The sequence below is a fragment of the Microcebus murinus genome, chromosome 8, assembly GCF_040939455.1.
Source record: "Microcebus murinus isolate Inina chromosome 8, M.murinus_Inina_mat1.0, whole genome shotgun sequence".
Classification (NCBI taxonomy): domain Eukaryota; kingdom Metazoa; phylum Chordata; class Mammalia; order Primates; family Cheirogaleidae; genus Microcebus; species Microcebus murinus.
In genome coordinates, this window is record NC_134111.1 from 52,898,226 (window position 1) to 52,909,396 (window position 11,171).

At 39.7% G+C, this 11,171-nt stretch overlaps 1 protein-coding gene across 1 annotated transcript in view; it reads right to left on the reverse strand.

The window, feature by feature from the left end:
• Positions 1 to 6,632, reverse strand: part of CHN1 (chimerin 1) — a 185,422-nt gene extending 178,790 nt beyond the window's left edge. Inside the window, exon 1 of the mRNA XM_076005661.1 lies at positions 6,509 to 6,632. Within this exon, the coding sequence (XP_075861776.1) occupies positions 6,509 to 6,527 (19 nt within the window). The 5' untranslated portion in view covers positions 6,528 to 6,632. The remainder of the gene's footprint in view (positions 1 to 6,508) is intronic.
• Positions 6,633 to 11,171: the final 4,539 nt, after the last annotated feature.

Sequence of the window (11,171 nt, forward strand, 5' to 3'; positions counted from 1 at the left end):
AGATATAATTCACATACCATAAAATTCACTCTTTTAAAGTATACAGTGTAGTTGTTTTTAATATATTCACAAAGTATTCATTCTTTTAAAAATAAGGAACCAAATTAGGAATGTACATTTATAACTTTATTTTGTCAGACATGATTTTTTTATTCAATATGACTTTTCAATGTAAAATATGGTCATACTACATCCTGTTTTCTTAGTCTCATCCTTTCCTGTTTTTTAAGGATAGTAGGACTATATTAACCAATAAAAATCAAAGTTTATGAAAATCATTTTCTATGCAAAAATGAGTATGGCTGGTAATTTGGTTGGAAGGCCCGGCTCAAGGACTTGTCTTGAATTGGGTTTGCACAGAAAGTTCAGAGATTTCATCTAGTTTACATATTGCAGATAAGTAGTTTTCTAAAGGTGCTATTATTGATACTTTATGTAAGACTGAGAAAACATGAATTATCCATATCAAAGGCTATCATTATTATTATTAAAAGGACTTTGAGAAAGGTTACACCTTGCAGGCCCAGTAAGGTATTTTCCTTATGGCTAATCTCAGGATGATAGGAAGTTCCTAGGTTAAACCAATCTGACAAAAAAGGTATAATTTACACTAATGTCATTGCTTTAGAACTATTAGTATGACATATAAAGAATTACCAAACAGTATTTCTCTGCCTAATTCTGTTGTATTTGCTTTAAGTTAGCCTAAAACATATATTTTCAATGGGGGGGGGTCAAAACAACTTACGCTTTTTATGCATAAATCAGATATATACATGTCAGAAATATACAGTGTATCTCTGGTATTAAATTTTCATGGGGAGAACAATTAGGAATAAAACGTCTACAGGCTTAGGGGGTTGTTAAAAAAGGTTGAGAAAAAGTGATCTAAAAGAAACTAAAACGCTTTTCTTGACAAATGTCAAATTTTTATAATTACACAAATCACTATCGTTGATTTCAAAGACTAGGCTACTTATAGGATGGTTATCTGCAGAAACAGACGTGACTCAAAAGATCACATCACTATTCCTTTATGCTGTACACAGATGGTAACTCTAAGACTTATAATAACTAAAATTCTTTTATCTCTCTTACCTAGTACCAGCTGCCCACACATTAAAAGACACATTTTAAAGCTGAAATATTGATTATGGGTTTTTTTTTAAGAGATGGGGTTTCACTGTCTTGCCCAGGTTGCAATGTGGTGACTACTCATAGCACACTACAGCCTTGAACTCCTAGCCTTAAGAGACCTTCCCACCCCAGCCTCCCAAGTAGCTGGGACTACAGGTACTTGCTACTGTGCCCAGCTGAAATATTAAGTTGTTAATACCAGTAAGAGAAGGAATATGGATATTTAAATAAGGATATTGATTTTAATGACAGCTGAAAACATAAAACATTCTGAGAAAAGCAAGATGGGCTCTCACCATTGGGCCACCTTCCCATATTCTTTGGTCAAATAAATCATACTGAAAATGTTCAGCTGAATTGTTTTTTTTTAAATAAATTTTAATTTCAGGTCATATGGGAAATCAGAAAATTTCCTAGCATCATCACAAAGACTATGCCATCACCATTCAGCTGCTCCAAAGGATCTCTACAAAGATGCCCACAGTTGGTGTGTCAGGGCAGTGACAGAGGCTCAATGAAGACAATGAAAACATTTCCATGGCAGGATGATCTGAGGAAAGATGGTAAGAAATCAGTGAAATCCCAAGTGTTAGAAGTGAGCCATGGTAGATTGGTGATTAAATGGTAACAAGAGCAAATAGAAAAGAAAGGGGAAGAGAGGAGCAGCAATGCCAGAGCTAACTCTACCCACATACAGAAGAGCATTATTCAAGGTTCAGCCAGCCCAGCTGGATGGTAACTGAGTTCCCAATCTCATCGGTTGGTCTGGGCTATAAACCACAGCCCCATTAAGCTATAAATGACAGAAATTCCTGCCAAAGAAAGAGCTGGCAGAATGCTTATTCACCCAGCTCTGCCAACTAGGGCTCTATTGGTGTGGCCAATCAGGACATTCTGTCGGATACACCAGCTAAGAAGTTCTAAATTAGATGATCTGAGGCTTCCTTTTTATCCTAGTAATTACTAGAGAACACCCACTCTCTGGGGAAGTTCTAAGAAAGCCTATGTGGAATTAGGCAGTTAGGTGCCGTTAACGATAAGGAATTAGTGAATTAGGTGCATTCGCTACAGTTCTGGAAGACTGTGGAGCACCACTAGAATATAAGCTCTAAGGAGACAGGGACTATGACTCTTGCACATTGTGATATACGTTTACTGAATAAATGAGCAAGGTAAGTGAACAGAGTCTTAACTATATTTGAATAATTTCTGAGATGCGGGCATTTAAAAACTATTTATATCAAAGCTAATACTGATATGTAGGTTCATTTAAAAAGTGATGGAAAATGGTTACAAATCCTTAAACTTCCAAAGAGGGACATTTTCAACTCCCAAATGAGATTGTAAAATCATAAAAGATTGGGTTCTGGTTCTTTCATCCTAGAATAAAAAAATTGTGTTAAAACATCATTTTACTGCACAGCCAAAGAAATTGCTACGCGAGCAAACAGACAACCTACAGAAAGGGAGAAAATTTTCACAAGCTCCACATCTGATAAAGGGCTGATAACTAGAAACTATATAGAACTCAGGAAAATCAGCAAGAAAAAAATCAAACAACCCTATCAAAAAGTGGGCTAAGGACATGAACAGAAACTTTCCAAAAGAAGACAGAATAATGGCCAACAAATATGAAAAAATGCTCAACATCTCTAATCATCAGGGAAATGCAGATCAAAACCACAATGAGATATCACTTATCTCCAGTGAGAATGGCCTTTATCAAAAAGTCCCAAAACAATAAATGTTGGCATGGATGTGGAAAGATAGGAACACTCATACACTGCTGGTGGGACTGCAAACTAGCTCAACCTCTGTGGAAAGCAATATGGAGATACCGTAAAGCGATACAAGTGGATCTACCATTTGATCCAGCAATCCCATTACTGGGCATCTACCCAAAAGAACAAGACACTATATGAAAAAGACATCTGCACTCGAATGTTTATAGCAGCACAATTCACAATTATGAAGATGTGGAAACAACCCAAGTGCCCATCAATACATGAGTGGATTAATAAAATGTGGTATATGTATACCATGGAGTACTATTCAGCTCTAAAAAACAATGGTGATATAGCACTTCTTGTATTTTCCTGGATAGAGCTGGAACCTACTAAGTGAAGTATCCCAAGAATGGAAAAACAAGCACCACATATATTCACCAGCAAATTGGTATTAACTGACCAACACCTAAATGGACATATAGGAATAACATTTATCGGGCCTGGGGCAAGTGGGAGGGGGAGGATGGGATGGGTATACACATACATAATGAGTGCGATGCACACCATCTGGGGGATGGACACGCTTGAAGCTCTGACTGGGGGGGGGGGCCAAGGCGGGGGAAAGGCAGCACATGTAACCTAAACATTTGTACCCCCATAATATGCTGAAATAAAAAAAATCATTTTAAACAGCAAAGGTGATTAATAGTAAGGACAAGAGATAAGATGGTCTTCACTCTTCAGCTTAAGTTAACAAGTATTTGAGTTCCTATAATTTTAACACGGGAAAAAATTAAATGTATAAAATGTAAAATTATGTCATTTTAGAGACTCACTTTTTAAAAAACTAAGCTAACTTTCACTAACTGCCTATAAAAAGAACATTCTGTACACTTATAAAAAGCCCGAATGGATATGTAAAACACAAAGTAAGTAACTGGACTAGACTATTGTTGGACTAAGCTAACACAACCAGGATACATAAGATAGGGTCCTGGCAGTAGTTACTCCGGGGAGCCTTAGGGGGAACTCTTAGCTCTGACTTGATGACTGAAACATCACACAAATGTGATAAATCACATTTACCTAGTCCAGGTTCTTGTCTCTACCAACTCAGGGGAACTTTATTACCTCATTGCTCTTCTGTTCTAAGTTGGTCATTAAGAATAAACATAATGGAATATGAGGTACTTCTCTAAGACAACCTAGTTAAATGTTAGTAAAACCTAAAACAAAATCCATTTCTTTTAACCCTAGGGTAATTCTCTTAACATATACAAAAAGCTATTTTGAATTGGACAAGTTTGATCAAATCTTCTAGTATTTGTCTTTAATACAATGGTTCTCAAATTTGAGTATGCATAAGAATCACAGAGAGAGTCCCTTTAAAATCCCCTTCCCCCAGGTCTCTGGGCAAAGGAATCTACATTTTTAACAGACGTCTCAAATGACTGATGAGGGCTCTACAACCATACTTTTAAAAACAGCTGCCAGTTGTTATCACTACTTAAAAAAATAGCCTCTACATGCAAGCATACTTTGTTTTACAATACAAAATGCTCACATTGCAACAAACTGAATTTTATGAACTAAATTCTATTCTCCCACAAGTGGACTTTAAGATTTTTTAAACGCAATTCATTCTGAGGGGAGGGAGTGGTTTCTTACACTTTCTTCCATGGGTCGAATTCCATGCTGTTCCCTTCCTCATCTTTACCTCAGTAGTTATCAGATTTGTATTAATAATTAGGAATCCTTTTAAAAGACCATATTCTCCCCAATTTACCATTTTTACTCCTCAAGAATATCAGTATTCTAAAAGTAGTTGTCTTATAAATCTTAATTTGAAAAAAATGCAGAGTACTTTTTTAGAGGCCAAGTCTCAATCTGTCACCCAGGCTAGAGAGCAGTGGCATCATCACAGCTCACAGCAACCTCAAACCCCTGGGCTTATGCAATCCTCCTGCCTTAGACTCCCGGGTAGCTGGGACTATAGACACAGGCCACCACATCCGGCTAAATTTTCTATGTTTTGCAGAGATGGGGTCTTGCTCTCTTGCTCAGGCTGCTCTTGAACTCCTGGCCTCAAGCAATCCTCCCGCCTGGGCCTCCCAGAGTGCTAGGATTAGAGGAGTGAGCCACTACCTCACCCAGGCCAGAATATCTCTTTAGGAAGGAAAATGAATTTAGTCAGAAATAATTTTAAAGAGAAATCTACTTCTGGAAATCTTACTGCTATGTATTAAGATACAATACCTTCTTCAAAAGAAAATATCAACTATAGTAGAGCCTTCAAACATTCTTTAACTTTTGTATTAAAAAAAGTCCACATTTAAAGAAAATGCTTCTATAAATACTAAATAATGCAGATTAGGTACAAGGTATTGGAAAACAGCAAGATTGTTAGTATTTTTCAGAAAAAGAAACTTTTGAAAAGCACCTATGGAGAACCAACACTAAGTAAGGAATGTCATTTCTAGCACCGTATTTGAGCATAGTAAACATAGTCCCAGAGAGAAGCCTGGCAAACTGAGCTCTAGGCTCACTTTTGCCACAAAAGGGCCATGTGACCTTGGGTAATAACTTCTTAGCGTGTATGTTTAATTTATAAAATAAGATGGTTATATAAAAGTAACACTTTCATTCCAGCAGCTTAAGTCACTCTGAGGTGTTTACATCAAAAACATTCGAGGTATATGACACCTCTAATGTGCTTGATCAAATGACATAATTAAAAACTTAACTGGATACTTGATACTGTGAATAACTTACTAAATTGGTCCTTACAGCTATCAGTTACGTATCATGGTGCTTTGCTTCTTAGAAAAGCTGAACACTTTGAACACCTAAATTTTCACATATTGAGTTTGCTGGAAGTAAGGTACATACGTACCAGTCTGGTTTTGTAAAAGGAAACAATGTATCTTTTCAGTCCTTCTTCCCAACCCACTGTCATTGCAAACTCAGGGGGAAAAAACACCTTGAAGTCTCAACCACTGAAACAATAGTGTTGCAGAAAATAACATTTTCCCCTAATGAATACTCAAAAGATGTTCTCCTGAAATTACAATTATCTTCCAGTAATCAACTTTCTTCTGTCTCCTCCCATTCATTAGCACAAATATTTTCAATTTTAACCAATATTAACTTCATAAATCATTCTTGTTTCCAACGGAACAGAGAGAGTCCAAAAAAACCCCCCAACAATCCAACAGGAAGCAACACAGGCATTTGGCAATTCCAAGAAGGTTGGGGATGCACAGATATCTCGCTCAAAATAAATAAACTTTCCGGGACGTTTATTTACCGACTTGGTAAAGGTAGGTTTGGAAACAACCAGCTAACTTCGCTCCCAAGTTGGCATCTTAGAGAATCGTCCTGCGTTTGCAAAACACCCAGGACCTCAGAGCCTCCCAGCCCAGAATTGGCCAGGGGAGCACACGCCCATCGGCTCTGCCTGGAGAGGAAACAATGGGAGAGGCGCGAGGGAGCGAGCCTGGCGCCCCGGGCGCCCGGACTCCGCGGCCCGGCGGGCGCCCGCCACCGAGCGCCGCGCCCCCTCCCAGGCGCCCGGGCCCGCAGCCCCCCGCCCCCAGCCCCGGGCGCGGCCCACCTGCGGCGGCGCGGGGAGACGGCGCACTTACCGAACAGGGTCAGGGCCATTGTAACGGCGCTCGCCGCCGGCTCGCCGCCGCCCGCCAGTCCACGCGCTCCTCCCAGGCGGGCAGAGATCACCGCATCGGCCCGACGCGCTCACACCTCGCAGGGAGGCGGGCGCCCGAGGGGCGTGGCGGGGGCGCGGGCGCCCGGGGAGGCTGCAGGCTGGGAAGCAGGGGGCCGCTGCAAGAAAAAGTTATTCACGCGTTAGTGTCGGGCGCGCCCTGCCCAGGGGAGCCCCGCTAGCCCGCGGCGAGCCGGCACTTGTCGCTGCCACCCGGCTACCACGCGGGGCGTGCGCGCGGCGGCGGTACCTGCGAGGCAGGAGGCTTGGCTGCGGCGCAGTGGCAGGCGCAGACGCGGCGCCGCAGTGGCGGCGGCGGGGAGACCAGCAGCCTCGCGGAGCCCCCGGCGAGGAGCGCTCACTCCGCATCCCGCGGCCGCGCAGACGCCATCTTGCGATAGCGTCTCCCACGAGCTCGGCCGCCTCGCCTCCTCCCGCCTCTCCCTCGGGCGGCCGGGCCCAGTGCGTTCCCATGGCAACGGGCGCGCGCGGGGGCGCGCCCTCCCTCCCGGGCTGCGAGAGTCCCCCCCACGGAGTCGGCCGCCAGGAGCCGGGATGGGATGGGGCGGGGGCGGTGTGCGTTTTAGCTGAAATCCCAGGCTTTTTCTTGAATGGGATTTGAGGAGGCGCAGTGAGGAGAAAAACTGAGCTGTTGCTCGAAAGAGGAAGAGTCACGGAAGGATGCTGCGTGAATACGGCGCTCAGACAGGGTCATCTGGGGACCGGGTGCGTTTGAGGATATATTTCTCCTCCTGGCGCCCTCAGGGTTAACTGGGACGGGAGCTGGTGACCTGAAGCTGCAGGACTCGGGAAGGGAGCCTGGAGCAGAAACTGAATCTTGCTTTCTTTCCATTTGGACTTAGGAGCTACTAGGAGTAGTTCTGATCAGATTGTCATATATGAGTAAACAGGAGTCACTTAAGCATCTGGGATTACTTAAAATAATTTATTAAAAGGCCGGTGCTTAAACCTAATTTTCTTTTCTTTACATTATACCTCTTTAATACTCTCAGGAAAAATCAGAATTTCTTACTGATTGGCACTTCTTTGCCACAAAAGACTGTTCCCTTGAGCTTTTTGTATTTATCTCATAATCACTGGCAACACCCTTCTGTGATGTTCTCTCCTCACCTGTCTTTGCCTTAATTAATGAGAAACCATATAACGCCTTGAGATTATCAGCCAAATGATGTTCTTGAGAAACTCAATTACGATGTTTTTTGTTGTTTTCATTTAATGTATTCAAACAGTCATTATTCTCTACTTGCTATTTTGTTCCCTGTTTAAGAAATTTCTTCTTTTTGCTTGTTTCTCTGATTAGGTATTTGATACTATTTTGGCAGCTAATCATGAAATCTCTTTGGTTCTCATTTCTTTCCACATTCATCTTTCCTCTTTTAGTTCCTCAGGTTCCCCAGTGTCATTTTCCTCTTCTCTGATTTTCAACTAATTCTTTAAGAATATTACATAAATATTTTCCATTTATTTTAGAGATCAAATCATTATAAAAATGAGGATTGCTCCTGTACTTCAAATAGAACCACCGGTTAATTCATCATTATTTCACAGCTGACTCAAGCATCAGAAGAAAAAGAAAATCTGGCTGGAAGGAGGGGCCAAGCCTTTTGTTTCAAGTCTGTTAAGAAGAAAGAAATGTTAAAATAATTCAACATGAATGGGCAAATGTTTAAGATGGTATATGCTTGAAATTGTCTAATGTAAAATGGCTCTCCTTTAGCCACTCATATAAACATAAATCCTGAAATCCTCAAAATTTAAAATCTTTAATTAAAAAAGACTCTTGATTTTGAACAGCCCTTTTTGCTCATGAAAAATTACAGACACAACATCTCATGAAGATAAATGAGAAACTCAAGAAGGCTTTGTGGGACAGATTTTATAAGCATATAAAGATTGCTGCTCATCTGCTCTGCAGTCAGGTAAATAAAAAGCTAAAGACATACTGTCTCAACAGTGATTTGCAACATTTTGGGATACCTAATTTCCTTTTGAGGCTCTAAGGAAAATATTGTCCCTTTTCCTAGAAAAGTGTTTGCATACATACACTCACCAAAATTTTTTCACACAATTTCAAGGAGATTAGGAACTTTTCTGGGACCCTAAATTAGTCCCCAGTATCCTTTGTAATCTCAGAAAGTTTTTGCCTCTATAATTTAAAAGAAAAAATTTACCTAGAGCCATCAAATTTTGAACAGGAAGGGACCAAACTTTCTCAATTTACAGATAAGAAAATTGAGTGTCCAGTGGTTAAAAGATTTTCCCAAATGCGTGCACCTATTTAGTGGCAGAACTGGTAGGAAAAATCTTATTCTTCTGGTGTTCCCACCACCTCACCCACCCTCTATCCTCCACCAATTTAGAGGTTGCATGGTTTGAATTTAAAAAGAAAAATCTGTTTAGTATTAGAAGCAGAGTAGCAAAGAGAGCATTTTGTGCTCAGCCATTTTGCAGGTTTGGGGCTTCTTAGAGTTTGAGAAGTTGTATTTTTGTCCCCAAAAGTCTTTATTAACATGATCTTCTACTCAGAACTATGTGTTCAATCAGTCTGAGAGGAAAAGTGCCTTTCTCTCCCCTGTGTTAAGCTATTAGAGTAGAGCATCGAGGTTTTGGTACTGCAGCTCAGCTTGTTGTTAGTTCTCTGTGCCTTGAGGGGTTGTCCTGGGGGCGATTCAGAGGGAAATTAACTGTCCAGGGCTCAGACTCACACACACCCCACCTCCACCCCCAGCCCCACTCCAGGCCAGGCTACAGCCAGGCTTTGGTTACTGCACCAGCTTTTCACTCACTTGTGGCCAAACACAGCTGAATCCTAGTGACAGACCCAGCTTAAACTTGAATAGGGATCCTCTTCCTCTCCCCTTCTTTTCTATACAAGTCCTTGGTACCCCCACACCCAACACATGCACACACACACACACACACCACACAGAGCTGGTTTTAGGGTACTATTTGGAACAATACAGCATGAATGTTGCCATGTTTCCCTTTAGAGCATCTGGCTTTCCACAAGCCCTTCCTTTCGATTGACTTCCAAAGGGTTTGATACTCTAACCAAATGCTCTCCATACTGGATCAAATTGCCTGTCCTGAAAATAGCATTGGTTTTTATAATAGTGCATTTCTTTAATGAGGAATAGATTGTGCTTCTTTTCTCACTTAGTGGAAAATAAAGCAATAGTCTTTCAGCTACAGATTCAATGTAAGGAAGGGTGTTAACTACTTGGAGGTGATTATTATGGGTGGTGACTTAGATTGTTTATAAAAAAAAGGAGGGGGGAAGAATGAATTGGCTTTTCAAAACATTTATGTTCTCATTCAAAGACTTAATTTTGTACTTAACACGCAAGCACTTAGAAGGGCTGGATTTGTTTGTTCATTACTTTCTAGTTCTTACCTTCCTCCTTTGTAAAATGAAAAGGATGGTACTACATTGTCTCTAATATACCTTTTGGGTTTATCTGCCATTCTGTGGTTTTAAATTCTTTAACTGAATTATGAATAAAATGGATGATGTTTTTATTTGAATCGTCAGTATATTTAATGTTCTGATATATCTAAAGTTCAGAAATATCTATTGTAATAAAGAAGTCATTTTATTAAGACAGTACTATCATTTCATCTTTAGTATGTTACAGTAATAATGTTATATTTATCATATAGAAAGCAACCATTTTCAGATTTAGCAGGATTAAAATTAGAAGTATGTAATGAATAATCCATTTCAAATCTACTAAAACAATTTCTCATTTTTATTTAAGTTTTGTTGACTAAACAGAATTTAGACAATCCTTTAAAATTGTTTTTCTGTGTTTTAAACTAATGACTTATCACAAGTGTTTTGGGTTTTCTTTTTGCTACCCATTTAGCTTCATTCCCATTGGCAAACATTGATTTGTTCTTCAGTTTTGAATGAAGCAGAAATTAATGAGGCAGTTTCTGCCACACAATAACAAGTTAAAATTATAGCACTTTATCATGTCAACACAGCTTTAAACACTAGGAATACCACTGCTATTAGCACAGTTCCCAAAATAGTATAGAAGTTTGCTATTGAAGAAAAAATTAAACAGCATATTTCTGCTAATGGGATAGAAACATTTTCTATTCCTCACTTATACTGATTAAGAAGGTTAAAATTATTTATTTAAATATTCACAATATATGACATTCTCTCTATCCTATATTTATGTTACCAGTTAAAGTACTTGTTTCCATTGTGTGAATTTATTTAAAGTGGATTTGGTCTGTTTTCAATGTTTTTAATAAACCTAATTTTCCTTAAACACTTAATCCAGATGAGTGTTTTTCTCCTTTTTATCTCAGACTTTCTGAATTAATACCTTACCTGATATTTGTATGGTATTTCATGATTTATAAATAGCACTTTCAAAGGACAAAGCCATGTACACACAAGTGACTAAGGCAGCATTTGTCTCCAACATGAGGATTCAGACTATAAAACCATATATGAAAAAAAAAGAATATTTATGTCATGAACTATAAATTGGCCTTTAAGCTTAAATAACTCAAACTAATGTTAAGGAGAATTAATTGTGTTCTATTGA